Here is a 26340-nt window from a genome sequence, read left to right as displayed (position 1 = left end):
CCGAGGTGCCGGAACCCCGACGCGTCGGTACCTCCACAACCGACGGAGACCTCTCCTCTCGACGATGACGCTTCGGCGTCGCCTCCTCTCCGATATCCGGATGCACCGAGGGCGACCGGTGATGACGCTTCTTATCTTTCTTACGATGCCCGTCACCGGCGCCGGAAGGCATGGAGGAGGAGGAGGTCGATCCCCCTCAGTCTCGAGGTACCGGGTCAGACAGGGTTCGGTCCCGTGGCCCACGAGCTGAGGGAGTGACCGGGGCCGACTGCCCACGCGGCCTCTCACCCCCACTCTCACCGGAGGACCGGCGGGCCGACGGGACCTGTTCTCCTGGGGTCGCTGCCATCGGTGCCGATGTCTCGGGCATCGATACCGGTACCGAAGGGCCGGGCGTCGATACCGATGCCTTCGAGGTCGACGTCGAGGGGCCGGCGCAAGTTCCAAAAAGACGGTCCCGCAGAACTTGCCTTGCAACCTGAGTCCGTTTCCGGAGACCGAGACACAGAGAACACGACTTGATATTGTGCTCCGGCCCGAGGCACTGGAGGCACCAAGCGTGGGTGTCGGTCTGCGAGATCGGCCGGCCGCAGCGACCACACTTTTTAAATCCACTCGGGACCTTCGAGGACATCGACGGAAAAATCGCGTCGGCGAAGTCAAAGTCGTCAATGGTGGCTGAAATCACACCACGAAAAGGAAAACGACCGTGCGACCACTAGGCCGCAATGCAGCGTCCCCGCTGGAAGCGAGGGAAAAAAGGGAGCGCGTGCTCCACACGCGCAGGGTTTCTTTTTTTTTTTTCAAAAAGAAACCGGACGGTAACTAAACCTAAATAAAGAAAAAGCACGATCGGCGTAAACACGATCGAAAATCCGGCGGCTGAATCAGAGAGAGCGGCGGGGCACGACTCTCTCCAGACGCGGAAAAAAAGGAACTGGCGGGAGCGGTCGCGCATGGGCGGGAAGACGGCCGCGCATGCGCGGTGGGCGTACCCTGCGTGCCGACCGTCCCGCGAAGCTTTTTTCCGGTTGGTGGGGGCTGCCGCGGACGTCACCCAGTCGTGAGAACAAGCAGCCTGCTTGTCCTCGGAGAAATAAAAGTTACAATGATTTTCAAGTTGTACTGCTTTGAACAAACGTGACATACTGTTTTGTGAAATGTTCAGTTTGAAATGTTGTTGGTCAATAAAAATGATTGAAACATAAAAATGATACCCATGCCATCCACTTACTTTCACAATGGCAATGAAAGGAATCTGGCTGTTAACAAGCTGTTTTTTTTTTTGTGTTCTACTTCACTTTTATGAGAACAAATGATATCTTTTTCTCCTTGATGCCCATAGGTTCCTGGAAACACTATGTATGTTTAAAATAATTTGCCTGTTACTGGAACAATGAAAGGCCATGACTTTGTCCAGTTTAGTTGAAAACTCATATTTTTCAAGTTTGTTTGTTGTTGTTTTTTTTTTTTTTGTGGGCAAATTCATATTTTTCACCATCAAGCGTATGCACGTATAGTCTGACACACGCTTGTTAAGTCACCACATTCATGCACAAAAAAAAAAATGTTATTTTAAGCTTTCCAGTCCCTTTGGTACTTAGCTCAGGAGTGTGGCCCCTAAATCACTAACCTTTTATCCGATAGACATAGAAAGGGAGAAAAGCCTTAATGAATCTGGTTCTGTTGGGGGGGGGGGGGGGGGGGGGGGAAGAGATGTAAGCTAGAGTGACCTTTTGCTATGGGGAGCACAATAAACAGCAGAAGCCAGATTCAAAACCGTGAATGGAAAAGACTTTTTTTGTCCAAGTGTAGTATTATTTCTCCTAGGACAAGCAGGACGTTTCAGCCACATATAGGTGACGTCCTCTGATGCCAATTCCATTGGATGGAAATGCTCTCCAATAGCTCAGAGAGATTTTTTTTTTTTAATCCCTCTGAGCACGTGCAGTAGCTGCACCTGCCAGGCAAGCTGAGCCCCGGGGGCGTAGCCAGACACCCAATTTTGGGTGGGCCTGGGTCCAAAATGGGTGGGCAGAAGACCTCTGCCTTGTCCAACAAGTAATTTGGTCTCTCCTCTCTCACCTGCATGCTATATGGTCTCTCAAACATCCCATCTCCCCACACATACCTTTTAAGTAGCAGATTTTCACTGGCAGCAAGCAGCAACTAATACACACTGCTCTTGTTGACCCCACAGCCTTCCCTCTGATGCATCTTCCTGTTTCTGCATAGGCGGGAATACATCAGAGGCAAGGCTTTGGGGCCAGTGTGAGCAGTATGTATCAGTCGCTGCAGGCAAAGATGTTATTTACAAGGTATGTAGGAGGGACAGTTGTTGGGAGTTTTCAGCTGGTGGGGCTTGGGGGTCCCTGCCAGCCACATCATAGATGTGCTGCTACTGGGTGGGCCTGAGCCCAAAGTGGGTAGATGTGGGCCCACTCAGGCCCACCCTTGGCTACATCACTGCCCAGCCCACTTCCTGCCTCAGTGTGTTCTTTCCACCTTCCCAAGGTGGATGGATTTTCAATCTCTGCTGAAATTTTTAATTCCATAGTATGCTTTCTTCTATTATTTTATTTTTTCCCTTAGTATATCTTAGTCTATCTACTACTATTTATCATTTCTATAGAGCTACTAGATGTACGCAGCGCTGTACACTTGAACCCACGAGCTCTGGTCTGGTCTTTGCGAACACTAAGGAAAATTAAATTCTCAAAGCAACCACTTCATAAGGCACAAGGCTCATAATGCAATCCATATCAAACATTTATCCACCGTTATTACATAACAATTTCTGACATTCCATTGGTGCTCACCCTCATCAAAGACCCAACCAATTATTTGTTCTTCTTATTAAAGCTCTAAAAAGGTTATTTTTTAACTTAAATGCATTCCATGAATAAAATACCCTGCCAATCTATATTTAAATTCAACCCAACTGGTTCCAAAGATTGAAACCAAAAAGTCCACTTATTTTCTAATTTGAAGTAACTGATCAATAACTGTGAATTGCACTTCCTGAAACCATGTTAGCAAACGGGCATTTGTTGGGAAGAAACAGATATAGGTGCATTGGGATAAGACTAATATGAAATTATAGTTATGAATGATTTAATTTTGCAGTATTCTGAAGAGCCAGAACCCAGTTTTGAAGCAGCATGAACATAAAACTCCACCAGCAGACTAAGAGCAAATTTATGCTGATATATATGATATATATACCATTGTCAACCACCTTCATCTCAGTTTGTTTCAAGTATAAATATGATAATCTCTCTTCCAAAGAACCCCCCCCCCCCCCCAGGGCCGTGTCTAGGGTCTCTGGCGCCCCCCTGCAGACCATCAGTTGGGGTGCGCGTGTGATTGCGCGCACCTCCCCCCGGACCTGCCTGGCTCCAAGGTACGTGGAAGAGCTGGGCGGTGCCAAATAGCCGAGCGCTGCTCCCCCAAGCTGCCGTCTGGGGCGCGATGGAGGAAATGGCTGGGTTTGGCCTGCAGGGGAGGCTCTGAGCATACTTCTCATTCAGCCTGAGCCTCCTCTGCTCCATCCCCGATTCCCCGGCGCTTTAAATTTACCTCTCTCCGGCTCCGACGTCTGCGCAGTGTCAGTGAAAGCGCTGCCTGTCTGACGTCTCTCCACCAGCCTTCCCTTCGCTGGTTCCCTCTGTGTCCCGCCTTCTTCTGACGTCATTTCCTTGAGGGCGGGACACAGAGGAAACGAACGAAGGGAAGGCTGGTGGAGAGACGTCAGACAGGCAGCGCTTTCACTGACGCTGCGCAGACGTCGGAGGCGGAGCGAGGTAAATTTAAAGCGCCGAGGAATCGGGGATGGAGCGGAGGAGTAAGTTTTTTTTTTTTTAAATACAACTCTACAGCGCAGCGCCCTTGAAGGCAGGCGCCCCCCTGCGACACTTACCGCGCTTACTGTGTTGGCACGGCCCTCCCCCCCCCCCTTGAAAAGAAAACCACAAAAAAACTGGGAACATATAGATGAATATGCAAGACAGTTAGCAAAACTACAGGCCCTTTGTTCCCTGGGACCCTTGTGTTTGATGACAACTCACATTCAAGAGAATGAAGCAGTATTTCGAGCACTACACAATGTGCCACTCCCTGCTTCTTCAACCGCATCACTTTTAATATTCACATTTTCAAAAGTGACCCTTAATAGGGGAACCTACTCCACTTCAGGCCCTATGACTTTTTCAACTTACTGGTGCACACTGGGATGGATATACAGCCTGTTCAAAGACAGGATAGAGGCTTTGGGGTCAGTTCCTTTTTACACCATCTATAAATGGTCCCTCTCCTTACACTGTATTAGAGAATGAGAAGAGGACGGGGATCCGTAGAAACCGCAGGGATGGGGACGGGGCCAAGCTTTGTCCCCCTGTCACTTTCTACTTTGAAGCCTGTTAATGAAGTGGACTGTTAGTTATGTTTGATTGAGGCACACAATGTTTTTATTTTTTTGGGAAAACAAGCAAACATGCTGGCCACAGCTTGCAAAGTTTGCATGGGGGATCCTGTACATCCTGCCACCAGCACATCTTCTAAGAAGACATCTTCTATTGCAGGAGGGACTGTGGAAGACAGGAGAGCTAGACTCAGTCCTGAGATTATTGATGACTTCTTATGCATCAACAGATCTAAAAAAAATCATAAGTGTGCTTCATAGAGCATATTTCTCACTTCTAGGGCATACAGAATGGGTTGTATTTTGTACCCACAAACAATTTAACAGGGTGAATTAGGATTCCTTGAGGTAATAGAAGTCAGCTATTGTTAGGGTTGGAAGGGTAGAGGGTGGTGGTGAGGAGGGTTATTATTGCTGCTTGTTGTTATTATTGTTTTCTATTTGTAATTTATATACAACAGTTGCACAGCATATTGTTCCTTTTTATACTTTAATAAATTAAAGATTTAAATATAAAATCATAAGTGTTCAAAGCTTCTGCAGAGGAGAACAGAGCCTACAGGGATGGGCGGGGACAATCACAGGGCCTACGGGGACAGAACCCACGGAGATGGAGCGGGGACAAATTTTGTCCCTGTGTCATTCTCCACGCTGTATCCATGAACTCGGCTTTAGTGCTGCTGTGACTGACCTCCCATGATCAAGAAATAGTACCTTCCCCCTCATACACAGGCTGCAGAAATCTCACTCCCTCTTATCTGTGGGACAAGGTGTAAGATAAGTTAGAAACACTTTAGGAGGCTCTCTCTCCTAGCTAATGCACCAACAGAAGAACCTTCTGTTTGGACAGGGTAACCTCAGCTGCAGGCTACTATGGCACACTGTCTCATCATGCTTAAATCTTAACATTATAAAAACATTATCCTTGGTAGAACCACACTTCCCCACAGTGGTCTGACCACCACATATGGACAAGACAGACTGAATATGAAGGGTCCTCTACCCTTACCAATGATGCTATGCTAGCTGCACACTGCATTTCTCAATTTGCTACAATGGCTAGGAATTTGGTAAAAAAAAAACAAAAAAAACGGCGAGTAACCGAACTCACTCGCAAATGCGCAGTAAAGACCCTCTCTGTCCCGCCCCCGCGTCAATACGTAATGACGGGGGCGGGACAGAGAGGGTCTCTACTGCGCAAGGGGAGGGACGAAACCGCCGTCGCTACCGCTTCCCCCCCCCCCAAGATCGCCGCCACCACTCCCCCCCACCCGGAGTCGCCGCCGCCGCCATCCACCCGGGCCCTCGCTCCGCTATAGAAACAGCGTCAACGCAGCACACAGCTCAGCTGAGCTGCCCTCGGCCTACCTTCCCTGCCTGTGTCCCAGACACAGGCAGAGAAGAAGGACAGCAGCTCATCTGAGCTGTGTGCTGCGTTCCCGCGCTGTTTCAATAGCGAAGCGAGGGCCCGGCCCAGGTGGAGGGGTGGCGGCGACTCCGGGGGAGGGGGGGCGTAGCGTTGACCTCGGAGGGGCAGCGGCGAGCTCGGCGGCGGGGGGGGGGGGGGGGGGGGGACCTTGCAGTGGCGAGAAGGGGCCCTTTCAAACCCCCCCGTCCTATACTAGCCCGTTTTTACGGGCTCAACGGCTACTATATATATATATATGAATGCACATCATGCTGTTATAATGGTGGACCTCAGAAAATCTATTTTCTCAATACAACTGATAGCCATAAATCTATGGCAAAAATCCCAAGTCTGCTGTGTAGATTCACATAAGCTTACACGTTAAAATACTTCCATTTTCTTCAATGAAGAATAAATCCAGCTAAATTTTGCCCACTCTCAAACTCTCATCACTTCTGAGAGTGAAGGAGTAGCCTAATTGTTAGTGTAGTGTGCTTTGGTCTTGGGGAACTGGGTTCAAATCCCACTGCAGCTCCTTGTGACCCTGGGCAGAGTCAATCACTTAACCTTCCACTGCCCCAGGTACAACCCCCCACCCCCAAAAAAAAAAAAAAAATAAGATTGGAGCCCACTAGGGACAGAGAAAGTATCCGCATATAATGTGTACAGCCCTGCTGTACACCTAGTAGTGCTATAGAAATAATTAGTAGCAGGAGTAGTGTGCCAGTTTACAAGATTAATGGTCAGTTCCTTTTTTTTTTTTGTGCAAGCGGATGGGCAGCTCTGTATCCCTGCATTTTATATATTTTCTCCAACCCAGCACAGAAAACAGAGGTACTAGCTGGCAGACAGGCCTAGCTTTGCTCCGTTACAACCTATGGACAATGCATTCTTGCTTTTGTTAGAGAAAATAGAAATACAAGTACACAGAAGCAATGCGGTAAAAAAGCAGGACAGTACGAAGATCGAAAACAAGTCTCATCATCTGGACATATTTTCTCATCATTAGTCAATAACCAAGTTAACCTGCATATTTTGGTTACCACCCAAGTCTCCATCCTCCCAAGTGTCTCTCGAAGTTCTGTGTTGCTTTCATCTCTCTTATGACCATCTTATGCCAAACCCCAACTAGAAATCAGCTCAAGCCAGGAGCAAATGCTTTTATTTTTTTTTTTTTTCAGCCACACATGACCATCACTTAAAAGCATCCTCTTGCCTATTTACTGTATTCACTGGCAATCAAATCCATGCTCTGAAATTTTGGTCACATCATTTTTGTTTTGTTTTAATTCCTGGCCAAGAAAAGTCTATAAACAAAGCTTCCAGGCAGTTATAATGAACCACGAATGCTCCCGCTTATGGAGTGTCCTGTTTTTGTTTTAAGTTTATGAAAAAGAAAAATTATACATTTATATATATATATATATATATATATATATATATATATATACTCCATGTCCTGCCCCTCTCCCCACCCACTAATTCCGATAACATCTTGTCTTCTCAACATTTTTATCCACTGCTCTTCATTGTAATATGAAGAATTGCATTGCATTTGTCCCTTGCACCACGATTAAAAAAAAAAAAAAAACTGCTTTAGGATCATAAGTGTTCAGGAACAATTACAGGACAAAAACAGGGAGAAGAAAAAGTGAGAGGGGGGCACGAAAATAGTAAAAAAAAAAAAAAGAAAGCTGACCCTCTCTCATCCTAGTCCTCCTCCAGCACCACAATCTCTACATTGTGGACAGCCTCATCGTGTTCCCCCATCTCCGCAACCACTTTCTCTTCTTCCTTCAGTTCCTCCAGAGTCACAATTTTGGCCTCTGATTCTAACTCATGGTCTGGTGCTGGATCAATCTCAATGATGGTTTGGCCCTCCTCTGTAGCCTCCTCCACAGCATGAACAGCTGAAGCTAGGCCAGGCTCCATGGCCATCAGTTCTACAGGGTTTACCACTGTTGCCACATTGGCAAGGGCATTGTCCTGCACTGTGGCAGAGCTCAGCAGAGTCAGACTAGATGCTGGGTGAATAGTCATTGTGTCAGACGAGCTACTTTTTGTCGAAGACACCACAGTGGCATATCGAAACAACTGCTGACCTGAAGGCAAGGTATGCACAGTCACTGGGCTAGAGCTCTGGCTGACGGTTGTTATGGGAATGTTTCCCATGGAGAATGGTTGTCCCATCGGTGCAATAGTTATAGGTGAAATGACAGTAAACTGCGGCTGCTGCACCGGAGTGGAAGGGCTCAGGACAGTGGCTGAGGCTGGACGCTGCAGACGAGGCCTCTTGGGAGGCTTTGGGGCACTGACTGGCATGAGGACCACATTCTGGATTGTCTGGGACTTTAATTTTTGCTCTCTGCCTTGCCTCTTTTGCTCCTCCAGTTGCCGATCCAGGTCTGAAAGAGAACAGCTCACGTTAAATATATAGTCTGGCCTGTTTTCACATACCATATTTCAGTATCCCTAATTCTTTTTTTTTTATTTATAAACTAGCCGTTGAGCCCGTTTAAATGGGCTAGTATTGGAATGGGGGGTTTCCAAGGCCCCCCCCCCCCGAGGTCGCCGCTGCCCCCTCCCCCCCCCCCCGCGGTCGCCGCTACCGGTACCCCCACCCCCCGAGTCGCAGCCGCCACCCCTTCACCCGGCCTGGGCCCTCTCTTCGCTATTCAATTTACATCGCCGCAGCACGCAGATCAGCTGAGCTCCTGTCGGCCTTCCTTCTCTGCCTGTGTCCCGCCCTCGTGTGACATAACGTCAGCGAGGGCGGGATACAGGCAGGGAAGGAAGGCCGACGAGAGCTCAGATGATCTGCGTGCTGCAGCGATGTAAGTTGAATAGCAAAGAGAGGGCCCGGGCCGGGTGGAGGGGTGGCGGCGACCTCGGGGGGGGGGGGGGGGGGGGGGGGAGGGTTAGCGACCTCGGCGGTTCCCTCCCTCCCCTTCGCGCAGTTTCCCTCTCTGTCCCGCCCCCATCATCACGTATTGACGCGGGGGCGGGACAGAGAGGGAAGTCTCTACTGACCATTTGCGGGCGAGTACGGTCACTCGCAATTTATATGTTTGATTTATAGCATAGTTCACAAGCATTCAGTTGTTTCATGAAAAGCAGAGAAACACAAATACAGGAATCTTACTAAACAAAGAAACATAATAAGTTTACACAACAATTCCCATCCTCAGACCACAAAGTTTGGAAGAGTGGCTAAATAGATGGGAGATCAAAAGAAGAAAAACTGCTAAGCTTACTACGAGGTAGAAAGTCAGTACCCCTAGTTCTTTCCAGATTATGAGGAAATTAGGTCTTACCTGCTTGATTTGCTTTCCTTTTGTCCCTCTCGATCGGCACAGCTGGGTTATGCACTCCGATCAGCAGATGGAGACTGAGAACCACAGACTTCTATAACTATGTTGTGCAGTCCCCTGAGAGTTGGTAGTCGAATAGCATAGCAGGACCACGAGAAAGTAGCCCCTGCGCTGCTGCCATTTTTTGTTTCTCTTTTTTTTTTCTTTTTAACCAACACAATCCATGAAAAAATAAAAACACCGAGCTAGTCGAACACACAGACATTAGATACAAACTTCTGACACTGAATTAGGGAGGGCCTTGTGGCGGATCTTGAGGGACTAAAGGAAAGCAAATTAGCAGGTAAGACCTAATTTCCCCTTCCATGGCATCCCTCCACAGCTGGGAAGTACCAACGCACTGACCATTAAGGGAGGGCCCCCTGTAGCCACATCTCCAACACCCTGGCCCCAAATGCTCCATCCTGAAGAGCTTGCATGCCCAAACAAGAATGCAAGGAAGACTACACACCTGTTTTACAAATGTCCTGCGGGGGGAAGCAAAGAGATCTCCACCCAAGAGATCTCTGTCCCTGATGGAGAGTGGGTGGAATGAGCCTTACGCTGATGTGGAACAGACTGTCCTTTGAGAATATAGGGAAGCTACCTCTCCATGGTAATGACCCCAATCAGAATAAACAACCTGTCCGACCTCCGAAAATCCTGCGTTCTCGTCAAATAGACTCGAAGCACCCTTTGAACGTCCAGGCGATGCAATTGCTTTGATCTGGTGTTCTCTTAGCTTCTCCTAAAAGAGACAATACCACTACTTAACTTGGAAAACCGAGACCACCCTGGGGAAAGGCGGCCCAGGCCACAAGACCACTTTCTCCTTTAAAAACATCAGAAAAGGTTCCCTACATGAAAGCACCTGCAACTCCAAAATCCATCTCGCGGACGAAATAGCCACCAAAAACACCATCTTTAAGGCACAGACACTAACGCCTCCAAAATTAGATTGAGATTCCAAGGAGGGACAAAAGGTCAAACTGGAGGATGAAGAGGAAGAGGACGCATGCCCTGGAGCAAACAAATCATGTCCAGATGGGATGCCAATGGCTTCCCCTTGATTAAGTCCCAGAAACAAGCCAAAGCAACAACCTGCACCTTCAGAGAAGCCAAGGCCCTTCTACAGAACATCCTGTAAGAATTCCAGCAATTGTGGCACTGAAGACTGAAGTGGAAATATCTGATGCTCCACACACCACCCCTTGAAAATACACCACACACAAGCATAAGCCAGGGAGGTAGATCTCTTCCAAGAAAGCAGAAGGGTTGCTACCACCCTGCCAGAGAAGCACTGTGAGGTGGACTTCAAGCAACTTGACTGGTGAGATCTTTTCTTTGTGTGTGTGTAAACCTCTAATGGCGGACCCCATGGCTCTCTAAAGCTGCACCAAAGCAGAGAAGTACAGCTGAGGCAAACTCAGAAAGGATCTCCAACAGGGATTGGGGGGGGGGGGGGGGCGGGGGTCACAGACACCCGGGTAGGACACCACCAGGGCAGAAGAGGCTCCCACGGACCTCAGCCCCTGTCCAGCTGACAGATGGGCACAGGCAGTGCTGAGAAGGAACTTGCATTCAAGGTGCAGCCACACTAAGTTCAGACCAGAACCTCAACACTAACCTCAGAAAGGGACTGCAAAGACTTACCACGTCCACCATCTGCTAGAGACTGAGAACTACCGACTCTCAGGGGACTGCACAGCATAGTTATAGATAATTCTAAGAAGTCTGTGGTTCTCAGTCTCCATCTACTGGTCAGAGTGCATAACCTAGCTGTGAGGGTGTGGAGGGATGCTATGGAATTGTAAGTGCTGGCCATATGTACAAAATCACCTCAAAATAGTACTGAATATTGGACAAAAGATGGCACAACTCTGTTATGTTTAATGTCAGTGCAGGGGTATATACTGTACCTACTTCATTGCTCATATGCCAATTTTAGTTTCCAATTCTTCTCAAGATACATTGCACAGTAAAAATGAAATAAATTGTTCAAAATATTTCAGGACACACTTAAGTACGTACACAATGGGCTAATATAATATAGACTCATCGTGGGGGGGGGGTAAAAAGGTGCACCCACTCCAAGAAGAGAAAGGCGCATGATTGGCGAACAGCACACATGCCTGCGAGAGTGTAATGAAACTGCTCCTCGCTCTGGTCCGTCTGACTTTTCCTCATGTCCAGAACTTTCTTGACTGTGTCCATCAGGCCAAAGGTGTGAGCAACATTATTCAGAACAGCAGCATCTGGAAGGAAACCCGAGAGTGGTAAGTTACTGCTGGTCAAAGCTCAGAACTAAAAAAAAAACCAAAACAAAAAACAGGCAACATAGGGGGCAAAAAAAAAAAAAAAAAAAAAAAAAGAGACCTGTTGCTTAGAATTTTGTGCAAACATTTCCCTCTCTTACAGACCCAGAACCCCTTCTCCCCACAATGTCAGACTTTTCTCTAACATGTTTTACACATTTAGCGTGTGTGTGTGTTGGGGGGGGGGGGGGGAGGGAAAGAGGACAATGCTGAAAGATTCAGATTTTCATGTGATGGCACAACCATGGAGCAGATTCATAAGATGCCTTATCCTTACAAACATAGGCCAAGCAGCTCAGATAGGATTCAGTGACCTCAGAGAACAATGGCATTGTACCAAATCCACTGAAAACAAACGTGGTTAGACAGAGAGGACTTCCAACATTAGAAGAAAAGTTGACAATTAGGCCCCCTAGTTGTCTAAATTCCATAGAAAAAGGCTAGAAAATTCTGCAACTTATCTGTATACATTTGCATATAGTTTAGATCTCTTAAAATGTACACAGCCACTGTTTAATTAAAAATATTTTGGTTATTATGCAGGGCAGCTGCTGTAGAATTGCAGAAGACTTGCTATCTGGCTCACCGTGGAATACCCGTATTGTGTAAATGTTGATCATCAGGATAAAAAATTTTGTCAAGCCCCATCCTGTTCCACCAGGGCTTAGCATATTAATTTTAAAATTAAATTGACCAATCATTGCCTCATAGATTCACATCAAGTGATATACACAGTGAGTGTACTGGAAAAAAAATTGCCACTGGAAGACACTGGAGTGGCCTAGTGGTTAGAGTGGTGGACTTTGGTCCTGGGGAACTGGGTTTGATTCCCACTTCAGGCACAGGCAGCTCCTTGTGACTCTGGGCAAGTCACTTAACCCTCCATTGCCCCAGGTACAAATAAGTACCTGTATATAATATGTAAGCCGCATTGAAGCTGCTATGAGTGGGAAAGCGCGGGGTACAAATGTTAAGAAAAATAAAAATAAGAATTTTTTTAGCTTCTCTGAAAGCTGGTGACAAAAAACATTCCATACTCATAATTTCACTACAGGGGTGAGGGATGAAACTCATCTTAACATTTGAAAGCATCAGTTTACTGGAGAAAGATTCACCAGTCCAACTTTTGACCCAATACACACAAGCACTAGATCATCAGCTTTCCACTTGGTCCTTGGGGAACCACCAAGTCAGAGTCCATAATGAATATACACAGGATATCTGAATACAATGTATTACAAGTCCTTTAAGCAACAGGACAAAATCATGCCTGACCGAGACAGTCCTTTAGTGACTTGGAGCCATCTGGTCACTTTACCCTATCAACAATATTCAGTGAAGGAAAACAGAGGAAAGGTCTTAATCCTTTTCAGAAGCAGCACCTCCTTCAACTGCTGCTATTGGTGGAAGACATTTTCGTACATTTGTTCAAAATTGTGGAATGAAATACCCATGGACATTCACGAAGAGACCCATTATCAACACTTTCGTAGATAGAAAGTTGAAAACATGGGGCTGGATGTTTAAAACAATTTTAAACAGCCGGGGAAGGTGGGGGCCCAGGCCTACCTTCCTGTATCTTTTTTTTTTTTTTTTTTTTTGGGGGGGGGGGGAAATCAGGCTCCACATAAGCTCTTGGTGACTAGGGCCCTGTGAATTAGCCCCCCAGATATTCAGCGCCAGTACCCAAACACTTAAAAAAAAAAAAAAAAGCAAGCCTGCTGACCGCTGCTGGCTAGTTATTAAACCAACAAAACTGACTCTGCAAAGATTTTTTTAAATTATTTTTAAACTGGTAAAAAAGGCCCGTTTCTGGAACGAATGAAACGGGCGCTAGCAAGGTTTTCCTGGGAGTGTGTATGTTTGAGAGAGAGAGAGCCAGAGTGAATGTGCGGGTGTGTGACAGAGTGAGACTGTGTGACAGTGTGTGTGTGAGAATGAGAGTGTGTGGCAGGGCCCCCTCCCCTGTTCCTAATGCCCCTCACCCCGTTCCCTCCCCTCCTTTTCCTCCTCCTTCCCACACTTTGGGTTCCTTAAGGCTTTCAAAAGTCTATGTACCCCAGTGGCCCTAACTCCCAGTATCTGGATACCCCACCGCTTTCCTCCTCACCCCTCCCCCAAGATGTAATACTTTCACGTCCTTCATTTAAAAAAAAAAAAAAAGGTGTCCTATCTACCCTGTGTACAAATGCCCGGCATTCAGATTGTGTTCCTCTCATAAATTTTCATTTCTTTCATTCATTCAGAACTTGCCCCCCCCCCCCCCCCCCCTGAACACTTTTGGTTTCTTCAGTCTTTTAAAACTCTCCTATGTACCCTGTGTGCTAATGGCCAGCATTGAGATTGTTTTCCTGTCCCAAATTTGCATGTCTTTCAGTCATTCACAACTCCCCCCCCCCCCCTTCTCCAGTTTAACACTTTCATTTCCTTCAGTCTTTTAAAACTCTCCTATCCACCCTGTGTCCTAATGGCCAGCATTCAGATTGTTTTCCTTTCCCAAATGTTCATGTCTTTCAGTCGTTCAGAACTCTCCCCCTCCCCCCATTTAACACTTTCGGTTCCTTCAGTTTTTTAAAACTCTCCTATGAACCCTGTGTCCTAATGGCCAGCACTCAGATTGTTTTGCTTTGCCAAATTGTCTGTCACTGAGGTCAGTGCGTGCCTGCCTAGCAGACCACTTCCAGCAGGCACAGTCCCAGGCACATCCTGTTGGAGGTGAGAATTATTATATAGGATGATTTTAAATTTTTTCTTGGTAAGATGTGATTGACTTATGTAATTTGCCTGCAGATCACAGGTAAAACATCACATTTAAAAAAGTAAATTAATCTAAACTAGAAGAAGGGCCACAGGAAAGAGGTACCATTTACAGGATGGAGAAATTGAGAAGCCCATTATAAACTTGAACAAGCAAAAAAGCACGTTTCGCAAAAAATGAAACTGGCCCTAGCAAGGCTATCGTCTAATTGTCATTATGTTTTTAATTCTCTCCCTTTCCAAATCAGCGTTTCTTTTTCTATTGTTTCCTCTTTGCTCCCCTGCCCTCCCCTCCATCCAGGAAAACAACAAGGAGGAAAAAACCCTCACGAAACTGTGAGAAACAGAATCAAACCAGTGAGGTAGGTCCATAGATGAAACTTTATTGGAATTAAAAAAAACGACCCGACACGGCCGTGTTTCGGCCCAAAGGCCTGCCTCAGGGGTCTTGTAAAATCTCTGATATCGTAGAAGGTGGTGGATATCAAAATATATTGTAGAAGTAATCAAGTAATGAGATCTTTCAGCAATCTTCTGTCTTGCAAAAGCACTGCAGAAAAAGACAATGGCCGTGTAAATCGGCCAGTGTAAATATTACAACTATATAAAAACAAAACAATATATATATGTAATTGTAATATTTACGCTGGCCGATTACACGGCCATTGTCTTTTCCTGCAGTGCTTTTGCAAGACAGAAGATTGCTGAAAGATCTCATTACTTGATTACTTCTACAATATATTTTGATATCCACCACCTTCTACGATATCAGAGATTTTACAAGACCCCTGAGGCAGGCTTTTGGGCCAAAACACAGCCGTGTCAGGTTGTTTTTTTTTTATTTCAATAAAGTTTCCTCTTTGGACCTACCTCACTGGTCTGATTCTGTTTCTCCCCTCCATCCATCCATGTCCAGCAACTCATCTCTGTTCCCTGCCTTCTCCTTCATCCATATCCAGCAATTCTCCTCTCTCCCCTGCCCTCCCCTCCATGTCCAGTGATTTCTCCTCTCTCCCCTCCCATCCATGTCCAGCAATAATCCCCTGCCTTCTCCTCCCATCCATGTCCAGAGATTCTCCTCTGCCCTTCCTTCCCATCCCATCCATGTCCAGTGACTCGCCCAGCCCTCACTTGCCCCCCTTGTAAGCACCCGAGTTCCAGTTCAACCCCAGCCCTCACCTGCCCGCCCTCATCTCCCACAACAGCCCTCCTTTCCTTCCTGCCGCCCTGCCTTAAAAACGTTTATTTTACCTTAAGTCGCAGTGGCGGCATGCTTGGCTCACGTCCAGCCTTCCCTTTCCTCTCAGTGTCCCGCCCTCCTCTGATGTAATTTCCTCAGTGTCCCGGGACACTGAGAGGGAAGGGAAGGCTGAAGGCGAGCCGATTACATAGTCAATGACGTAGTAGCTCATTTGCATACAGTTACGAACCCAGCCAGCCAGCCATCCAGGGACGCAGATTGACCAATTATTATATAGAGAGATTTATCCTTAGCTCAGCCTCTTACCTGTCACCTGAAATGGAGACTGCCCTAGTCGCTCCTGGACTCCTTTCAGCAGTTCTTGTATTTCCTTTTGGATGTTGGAGACAACCTCATCCATCAGGCCTATGTCTGCAATCCCTTTCCAGAAGGTCAGGGTGTCCTCTGAGATTTCAGACAGTGAGTGTGGTAGGGAGAAAAGGAAGAGGAGGAAGAGATATTACATGGAATATTATGACTTTTGACTCATAACTTCATTAAATCTTCAGACAGAAAGACAATATGAGGGTTCCACACTCAGCACCATATCCTAGCTTTCAATCAAGAAGTTCAAGGTTATCTTAGGATCTTTACTATTCAGCTAAAAGCCTGTTTATCAGCAGAACCCCATCTGCTTTACTGTGGTTGCTCAAACCACACACCATATTATGACGACACCGTACACAGACAGTGGCATCCGACAGCATCAGTAAGAAGTTGATGATCGAAGTGGATAGGTCATATGGTCTCATTTTATTATTTAATTTTTTTTTTCCCAATTTTGAAAAAAGTTTTATTAAAGCTCAGAGATACAAATTAACGGCTCCATAGCCGCAACCATCAAAAACATTACAGAAAAAGCAAAACAACATCCATAAGGCAATAGAGCAACACGTGTCCCAACTAAACCCCAATCCACCCCCCTTCCACTATAACATCCCCCCCCCCCCTCTATAAAAGTCTTTACATAGTAGGCAGAGAAGAAACAAGGTCAAGCAGTCCACTTCATATAGGGGTCCCAAATGCGAAAATAAGATAGCAGTTGTCCGCTACGCAATGCTGTTAGTTTGGACATCAAATTAATATGGGCCAATTTCCGCAAAAATAACAGCAAGTCCAGGTAAAGTAGGTTGTTTCCAGGCTGCAGCAAGTACCAATTTACTCGCTACAAACACATAAGTAACTAAGTGATGGATGGCTGCTTTCACCCCCCCCCCCCCCCCCCCCCCCCCCCCATGGCATATGGTCTCATTTTCTCTGTTTCTAAGTTTCATGAAGTTGTAAGCAGGTATATAAAGCATCAAATTAGGCTAAAAATGTTACTTTCAGGTGGCACTCTCTCTTTAATAGGTACCAGATGAGCCACGATTTGCCTAATGAACAGAAAGGAAGTCTTCTCTGAATCCCTAAGGGGTGTGCGTTTGTATGTTTGTCTATGTCCATATGTATAGAGGAAGCAACGATACCTGATATCTCTTCCACATCTTTCTTCAATCCCTCCTCGCTAGCCATTTGCACCGCAGCAGTAAGAGCAGAGTTCCACTCTATTCCTTCCTCCATGCTCTCTTCAATCTGCGTGATGCTCCCTGCAAAAAAATAAAAAAATAATAATAATAAGCAGGACATGGTCAACACACTCCCAATACCTCTGCTGGGAATCTGCAATCAGTAAAAACATTTCAAAGCTCCTGCAGAGCTCTTGTAGTTTTTACACAGAGTTTAATTAGCACTATCTGAACAGGCAATAAACACTTATAGCTATGCCTAAGCAAGTGGAAAACCCCCGATTAAAACCAAATATTTTTTATTTGTTGCATTTGTATCCCACATTACCTATTAAATATAACTTATTCTCAATTCTCTGCTTCTAACTTCCCCATCCATACAACCTCATAAGTATGATATCTTAATAAACCTGATAATACTGACTTTAAACGTGTATGTTTGGGTTTTCAGATTATGTTTGATCCCCCTAGATGAAAGTCGGTTATTTTTAAAACATGACCCCAGATTGTTAAAAAAATATGGAGAAAAGACAAAAATATCACCTTATTGTTAATCTACAAATAAGAAAAACAGTAACTCAGTTGAAACAACCATCTAGGACCTTGGTCTTCACTCCCAGTCCTCCAGGGCCATTAACAGGCCAGGTTTTCAGGATATACCCAATTGAATATGCAAGAGAGGGATCGAATGCCCACTGTTCTCATTGTATGCAAATGTATGCATTAAGGATATCTTGAAAACCTGACCTGTTGCTGGCCCTCAAGAACTGGGAGGGAAGACTAAGGATCTGGGGTTTTCAAGAAGCTCCATGTTCCAGGAGATAGGCTGAACATCTATAGCCTTATTCAAAAATTGTAACCAATCAAACATATAAAACGGCGAGTGACCATACTCACTCGCAAATGCGCAGTAGAGACTTCCCTCTCTGCCCCGCCCCCGCTTCAATATGTGATGATGGGGGCGGGACAGAGAGGGAAGTCTCTACTGGCATGCTGCAGATGTCGGAACCGCTCCCCCTCCCCCCCCCGGAGTCGCCACCGCCCCTCCATCTGGCCCAAGCACTGTGAACTTACATCAGCACGCAGCAGCAGGCACATCAGCAAAGCTGCCGTCGGGCTTCCTTCTCTGCCTTTGTCCCGCCCTCGCCGACGTTACGTCACACAAGGGCGGGACACAGGCAGAGAAGGAAGCCCGCCCCGACGGCAGCTTTGCTGGTGTGCCTGCTGCTGCGTGCTGATGTAAGTTTACAGTGCTGCTCGGGCCGGGTGGAGGGGCGGCGGCAGCGACTCCGGGGGGGGGGGCCTCGGAACCCCCCCCCCCATTCCAGAAGTAGCCCGTTTTCACGGGCTCAATGGCTAGTAAGTGCATAGATGCAATGGGTACAACCGGGACTATTTTAGTCCATCCATCAGCCCATGGAGCTTATTTATTGGTAGTCTATAAACTCCAAACACAGGTTGTTCACAGCAGGATGCTGTGGTGGGGAAGGTCAGTGAATAAGTTATAGATGGAGAAATTAAGGGGTAAATATAAAGCCAGCAGTGGTCAGTGTTATTTTGGCTACCATCGGCAGGCCATTTCCAAGAACTAGCACTGAATATCTGGGTTTGTACAAAATAAATACCTGTCTTTAGTATGTAAACTGCTTTGACTGTAATCACAGAAAAGGGGGTATTATCAAGTCCCATTTCCTTTCCCTTACTTAACTGGCTAAGTGCCACACAATATTCAGCACTTCGATGAAACCAGATAAAGATAGGACTGAGTTTTATGCAATCCAAAATAGGAGACAGTGGGGAATTATTTTCCGCTTCAGAAACCTTTAACTGCTGCCGCTCAGAGGAAAGGTCAATCTGCAGAGGCTGAGAAGGTTGTAGACGCTCAGGCAGCTCCACTGATTGGGCCGGCCCAGACTCAGAACGAGAACATTTCAATAGATAGGCTTGGTGTAATAATAGAACAAATTCTGGAGAGAAAGGCTCCAGAGTAGCCACAGGGACAGGCAAGTCCTGTTATGGCAGAATTCACACTGGCAGAGGCAGAATTCAAAGATATATCAACAGATTGAGCTGGCAAGGAAATGCTAGCACTCGGGGGAGATGACTCGCATCGCTGCAAAATGGCCACGGCAGCTTGCACACAAACTGTGGCTGAGGAGAACGCGGCCGAAAGTCTCCCGTGCGGGGAGACGATGGCTCTCTGATGAGGGAAGCACTTTCCACCGAATCAGAGCCCAAACAGTGACCTGATGCTGCTCTGTGCTTCCTACAGTGAGAGCAGTGTAGGAAGCACAGAGCAAGCACATGGAAAGTCTTTTAAATTATAAAGAGCAATCTTGGATTTTCTCTTTAAATTCTGTGCAGCCAAAAGGCTTAAACCGTGAGATCGAATGGATGTCAGTAATCTAAATGGAGGAGGAGGAGTTTAGAGGATGTACTCTGGGATTGGTTGCTAAAAAAGCATTGACATAAGAAATTGGGAAATTCCCTATTTAAGTAGTAAGAACGCCGCGGCCATTTTAAAAGATATGGATAAGGAAGTGGGGAACTTTCTCCGCGTTGTTTGGAGGTATTTGGAGATTTGTATTGTATAGAAAGCTTATAAAGGGATAAGATATGTTTGTTAATAATGGATATTTCTAATTGCAGGAGATATACCTTGATACAGCACTAGTTGCGAAACGTGAATTCATGTCGGTATGAGATCTCCGAGATGAATGAACAGCATTTTTTTTTTAAGTACCTTGATGAAGGAGTCCTGGGTGACGCTACAGATAGAAGCTAAGTGCTTATGTTTAAGTAAAAGAAACAAAAAGAAAAAATAGAAGAAAAAATATTGATTTAACTGGTATTAATCGGTATTAAAATTTGTGGATCAAATGAGGAATACCTACCCACCATAAAAGTGCCTGGCTCACAATATTAGCCTGTGTGGTGGTGATAGGAGAATCTGAAGGATCCTATACAATGTAATAAATATCTTTAAATACCTTTGATTATAAATGAAATTAAGGACATTTTTGTGAGCTGGGTAATATTTGTGTGATATACAATGATACCCCCTCTATTGAAATAGTGATACCATATTTTTGGATTGTTACAACCTCTGCCGCCATCGGGACAAAAACGAAAGCAAAACCGCGAGCTCACCTGAAGGAAAAGTTTAAAGGAACGCTCACCCAAAGCTGAAAATGGAGGATAAGTCACTTCTCTGAACGGAGCTGCCACAACCCTCTCTACAATTACACTGCCACAGATACCTGCACCTCCTTTTTTATTCTGTAATCCTTTGAGGAAGGAAAATGTTCAAGGAGTACACCGTCCTATATGACAGAGTTCAGTTTAGCCTGGAGAGAAGGCGGCTGAGAGGTGATATGATAGGAGGTTTACAAAATAATGAGCAGGATAGAGCGGACAGATGTGAAGCGTTTGTTTACGCTTTCTAACAATAATAGAACCAGGGGACACAAGATGAAATTAGAATGTTGTAGGTTTAAAACAAATCGGAGAAAGTTTTTCTTTACTCAGCGCGTGGGTTAGACTCTGGAACTCATTGCCGGAGAAGGTAGTGACGGCAGCTGGCCTTGCTGAGTTTAAAGGGGGTCTGGACAGATTTCTGAAGGAAAAGTCCATTGATCGTTATTAAATTTTGTTTTTTTTTGCCAGGTTCTTGGGGCCTGGATTGGCCGCTGTCGGAGACAGAGTGCTGGGCTTGATGGACCTTTGGTCTTTTCCCAGCGTGGCAGTGCTTATGCTTATGTGCTCTCTCTCTCTCTCCACCTGCTGGTAGATGATAAAAACCCATAATTCTCTGGATTAATCTGCTGCTGATGACAACAAGGAATGCCCTGTTTCACAGCTGTACTAAGGGTTGGTTCAAAGCAGAGGAGCAACCTGACAAGAGCTGCATTCTCCAAAGCCCTGTGGCACTCTGCAGGGGCCTCCATTCTAGCAGCTGTAAGCACTGCTACAGGGTAAACCACTGACCATACCAAAGTAGCCTAACAGTTTTATATAGGAGCCACAATATGTTTAGACCTTTCCACACTAAAAATAACAAGAAGATATTTAAAAGCACCCCTCCCAACATTAAATCATTCAGCCGGTAGCTGCCTGCCTGACCTCCCCCACAACAGCACAGTAATGAGGCAGCGCCTCCTGCCGAAGCCGTTTCCCTGCTCACCTCACAAAGAAACTTTTATTTTTTTTTTAAGGGAAAAAATCCCCAGGAGTAGAAAGAAATGGGAGAGGGAAAGGAAAGGGACTCAGACATATTTTTTTATTTGGTTCCCCTGTGGGGGGAAAAAAAAAAAAAAAAAAAAGCTTTCCCTCCTGCTCATCTGGAACTCAAGTTCTCCAACTAGCCCAGGAGTTGGTCTCACAGAACAGTACAGGAACTGCACTATCTGCCCATCACCAATCACTGGAGACAGAGAAATATGAAGCAGCTTGAGCTGTACAGTGCCCTTACAGGACAAAACGCACAGCTCCGTGTTCTGTCTCCATCTGCTGGTTTACAGGCATAACCTGCAGGTTCTGGACTGGTCTGGTGAAATCAAAAACAAAACATTCCCGTTATTAGTTTTAAGGCAATTACTACTGATCCAACATAAAAAGTAGAAGTGTTTGAAAAAAAAAATTCAAGGAAATCAGAGCTGTTCCAAAGTCCACACATTTCTTTGCTCATGCACATCTGCATAATACTACGGTGACAACCTAATAAATCACCTTCTGAGACCGAGGAAATTCCTCCTGCTAAGCCTAGGTACTAAAAGTGATCGCCATTACGGCACAGTGTAAGCAACATTGAGCCTGTGGGATACAAATGCAACAAATAAATAAATTACAAACAACACACTATTTTCTAAGCTCTGAAGGCAGGAATGTGTTTTAGCAAACATGTGCACACTTTAAATTTTAACATGTCATTGCATGCTGTTTAGTGTGAAACAATTTTATTGAACAATAAAGAACAGCCAATGACAAAACAAGACTGGTATCATTATTTAGCAAGTTCCAACCTGCCCCCAAATTTCCCCCCACCCCCCTCTCTTACACAAGTAGCATCAAGATGGTAAAAATAGCAGAAATTAAAAGCAAACATAGCAAATCATGACTACATATATAGCAACAAGGTACAGAAACCACTGATTGTGGAGAGTCTGGGTTCTGTTCTGATAACTGTCTACTGGTTTAGTATAAGCTATGTTATATAAAACACCAAAAGCAGAAAAGTAATATCCAGAGCTAATTGCATGCTGTTTAAATGGTTAACATATGCAGGCCTCCGCTGATCACTAACATAATATATACTAAGGCCTTGGTAACCAAAGACAAATTTAACAATCACTTTTAGCATGCCAAATGTAGCTCCTGTCCAGGGCAGTAGTAAATAGTTAGAATGCCAATTTGGCACACTAGCCATTTAGAAATAGGAGAGGTTGTATTTTCTGCCTTCCCTTGCTCTCCACTGTGTGAACCCTTTGGAAACTCTGACTCTCTCTGGACAACCACTACCATCCTAAGAACACAGGAATCATCTCACTTATCAGCACAGTTTCCGACGATGACCTTGCACTGACTGGTGGTGTCATGAGTTTTAATCACTAACCCTTCTTCTCACTTTCCATACACATACATAGTAATTAGACCACATATATAATCTTAAAAAAAAAAAAAGAGGTATAATCTGTGTTTTCCCTATCCAATTCAGTTTGACACTTATAGACTCTTACCGTCTATTGAGGTGGGAGTCTGTAGGATGCTGGTCTGCTGCCCTGGGACAGGTGCTCGGGCACTGCTGATCAGGAGGTCAAACTTGGTGCTTCGGCAGGTATTGGTGCAAACTTTATCGTGCTGATAAAAGTCGATCTGGCCAGAGTCCATCAACTTTCTAAGCAAGAGAGAAAGACACCATGAGTCCAGCACTAGTAACTAGTGAAAAGGTGGGTCAACAATAACAGCAAAAAAAAAAAAAAAAAAAAAAGCAGGCATGTGCTAATACTCGTTGTTCCAAGATTTTCTCGCCACCAAATATCCATACTATCTCAATTTCACATTTCATTTAATTCAATACCTATGGCTCGATACCAACTTTTCAAATAATTTGGGGGTACTAAATACATCACAAATTACCCCTGCCTGAGCAAAATGGAAGGCGATGATTCAATACTGTGGATGCTCAGCATTCACTGCACTCAAACTGCTGGGACTTATGCTTGATATACTCCTGTGTCTTTCCAAAAAAGAAGACACGCTGCAGTATGTCCACAGAGTGGCAGTATTGTCTATTAGAATAATATATGGACAAATAGTAACATAGTAAATGACGGTAGAAAAAGACCTGCACGGTCCATCTAGTCTGCCCAACAAGATAAATTCATATGTGCTACTTCTTGTGTATACCTTACCTTGATTTGTATCTGCCATCTTCAGGACACAGACCGTAGAAGTCTTGCCCAGAACTAGCCCCACCACCCAAACACCAGCCCCACCTCCCAATCTCGGCTAAGCTTCTGAGGATCCATTCCTTCTGCACAGGATTCCTTTATGTTTATCCCACGCATGCTTGAATTCCGCTACCGTTTTCATCTCCACCACCTCCCGCGGGAGGGCATTCCAAGTATCTACCACTCTCTCCGTGAAAAAATACTTCCTGACATTTTTCTTGAGTCTGCCCCCCTTCACTGTCATATCATGTCCTCTCGTTCTACCGCCCTCCCATCTCTGGAAAAGGTTCGTTTGCGGATTAATACCTTTCAAATATTTGAACGTCTGTATCATATCACCCCTGTTTCTCCTTTCCTCCAGGGTATACATGTTCAGGTCCACAAGTCTCTCCTCATACGTCTTGTAATGCAAATCCCATACCATTCTCCTAGCTTTTCTTTGCACTGCTTCCATTTTTACTGCAGTACTGCGAGGCTGCTGTAAGAGGTCATGGCAGCCATTTTCAGGATGCTGCTGCTAGGGGCAGGAGTGAGGGGGGTTCACTCTTACCCTCGTCGCCCCCACTGGGCCACCAATGCTCAGAGGTAGACTGCTGGAGGGGGGGGGGGGGGGGACTATTGAGACCTCAGGGTTTGGGGGACCATAAGGGTCTCTTTCTACAGGCCATAGGGGGCTCAGAGACCTTCACAAAATGTTTTCACAGTTATGCAAGCCCCACATTCAGCTGGGGCCCACATAACTGTCTTATATAGGCCCTGCATAAGCTCCGGTGGCCAGGATACTTTAAATTAGCCTCAGATATTCAGTGTCATGGCTCACACTACTACTACTTAACATTTCTAGAGCGCTACTAGGGTTACGCAGCGCTGTACAAATTAACAAAAAAGGACGGTCCCTGCTCAAAGGAGCTTACAATCTAAAGGACGAAATGTCAAGTTGGGGTAGTCTAGATTTCCTGAGTAGAGGTGTAGTGGTTAGGTGCCGAAGGCAACATTGAAGAGGTGGGCTTTGAGCAATGATTTGAAGATGGGTAGGGAGGGGGCCTGGCGTATGGGCTCAGGGAGTTTGTTCCAAGCATGGGGTGAGGCGAGGCAGAAAGGGCGCAGCCTGGAGTTGGCGGTGGTGGAGAAGGGTACTGAAAGGAGGGATTTGTCTTGAGAGCGGAGGTTACGGGTAGGGACGTAAGGGGAGATGATGGTAGAGAGGTAAGGAGGGGCTGCAGATCGAGTGCATTTGTAGGAGAAGCTTGAACTGTAAGCGGTACCTGATCGGGAGCCAGTGAAGTGACTTGAGGAGAGGGGTGATATGAGCATATCGGTCAAGGCGGAAGATGAGACGCGCAGCAGAGTTCTGGATGGATTGAAGGGGGGATAGATGATTAAGTGGGAGGCCAGTGAGGAGTAGGTTGCAGTAGTCCAGGCGAGAGGTAATGAGAGAGTGGATGAGAGTTCGGGTGGTGTGCTCAGAGAGGAAGGGGCGAATTTTGCTAACGTTATAGAGGAAGAAGCGACAGATCTTGGCTATCTGCTGGATATGCGCAGAGGAGAGGGAGGAGTCGAAGATGACACGGGGACGATGAGGGTGTTATCAACTGAGATAGAGAGTGAAGGGAGAGGAGAAGTGGGCTTGGGTCAGGCACTGAAGACATGGGGCTAATTTATTTGGCCACAGTCAGTATTTAAAATTTTTTTTAAAAATGCTGACCGCCACCCAGGGTGAGTCTGTCCAGTTCTTCCTATTCTTGCCTCCAAAGGTCACCGTCTCAATAGATGTTTTCCATACTGCACGCAGACATCAGCCTTTGCCCCCCATAAAAATAAGCAGCACCTCAGCTTTGCATGACTAAAACATACGTTCACAACTGAAATTAATTGGTGATCTCAGCAGAGAAGTCAGGTGTTGAACGAGCAGCAACCATTCACTGCTACTGCCTCATTGTCTTCCGCCAGGGTCGCTTTACTCATACTACCCCTCTCCTCAAGACCCTTCACTGGCTCCCTATCCATTTTCGCATCCTGTTCAAACTTCTTCTACTAACCTATAAATGTACTCACTCTGCTGCTCCCCAGTATCTCTCCACACTCGTCCTTCCCTACACCCCTTCCCGTGCACTCCGCTCCATGGATAAATCCTTCTTATCTGTTCCCTTCTCCACTACTGCCAACTCCAGACTTCGCGCCTTCTGTCTCGCTGCACCCTTCGCCTGGAATAAACTTCCTGAGCCCCTACGTCTTGCCCCATCCTTGGCCACCTTTAAATCTAGACTGAAAGCCCACCTTTTTAACATTGCTTTTGACTTGTAACCACTCGCCTCCACCTACCCTCCTCTCTTCCTTCCCGTTCACATTAATTGATTTGATTTGCTTACTTTATTTATTTATTGTCTATTAGATTGTAAGCTCTTTGAGCAGGGACTGTCTTTCTTCTAGGTTTGTGCAGCGCTGCGTACGCCTTGTAGCGCTATAGAAATGCTAAATAGTAGTAGTAGTAATTAACAGAAAACTGCTCAAGCTACGGGTCTGGGAATCTGGATTTGGAGTGATGTGGTAGCAGTGTTAGTCCACTTTTAAAGGCAATAAGTACAAATAAAACAAAACGTAGGAAAAGAAAAGTACGATGATACCTTTTTTTATTGGACTAACAATACGTTTTTTTCATTAGCTTTCGAAGGTAACCCTTCTTCTTCAGAAAAGAAACAAACAAATGCTGACAAATAGCAGAATATTCTGATGTTTGTCAACATTTGCTTATTTCTGATCTGAAGAAGGGTTAACTTCAAAAGCTACCACAAATGTATTGTTAGTCCAATAAAAAAAAGGTATCATCTTATTTTCTTTTCTATGTTTTGTTTTATTTCTATTTATGATCTTTTAAATTTAATTACTTGCCTTTGCC

The 26340-nt window shown here is 45.7% G+C and overlaps 1 protein-coding gene across 1 annotated transcript in view; it reads right to left on the bottom strand.

The window, feature by feature from the left end:
- Positions 1 to 6973: 6973 nt before the first annotated feature.
- Positions 6974 to 26340, bottom strand: part of GMEB1 (glucocorticoid modulatory element binding protein 1) — a 43557-nt gene continuing 24190 nt past the window's right edge. The window contains exons 6-10 of the mRNA XM_030219207.1: positions 22731 to 22888; positions 16957 to 17076; positions 15758 to 15895; positions 11311 to 11433; positions 6974 to 8233 (exon numbers count right to left, since the gene is read on the bottom strand). Coding sequence (XP_030075067.1) covers positions 7539 to 8233; positions 11311 to 11433; positions 15758 to 15895; positions 16957 to 17076; positions 22731 to 22888 — 1234 coding nt within the window. The 3' untranslated portion in view covers positions 6974 to 7538. The remainder of the gene's footprint in view (positions 8234 to 11310; positions 11434 to 15757; positions 15896 to 16956; positions 17077 to 22730; positions 22889 to 26340) is intronic.

The sequence above is a fragment of the Microcaecilia unicolor genome, chromosome 11 (assembly GCF_901765095.1).
Source record: "Microcaecilia unicolor chromosome 11, aMicUni1.1, whole genome shotgun sequence".
Taxonomy (NCBI): Eukaryota; Metazoa; Chordata; class Amphibia; order Gymnophiona; family Siphonopidae; genus Microcaecilia; species Microcaecilia unicolor.
The sequence above is the reverse complement of the archived record's forward strand: the minus strand, read 5'-3'. Positions and strand labels throughout refer to the sequence as shown.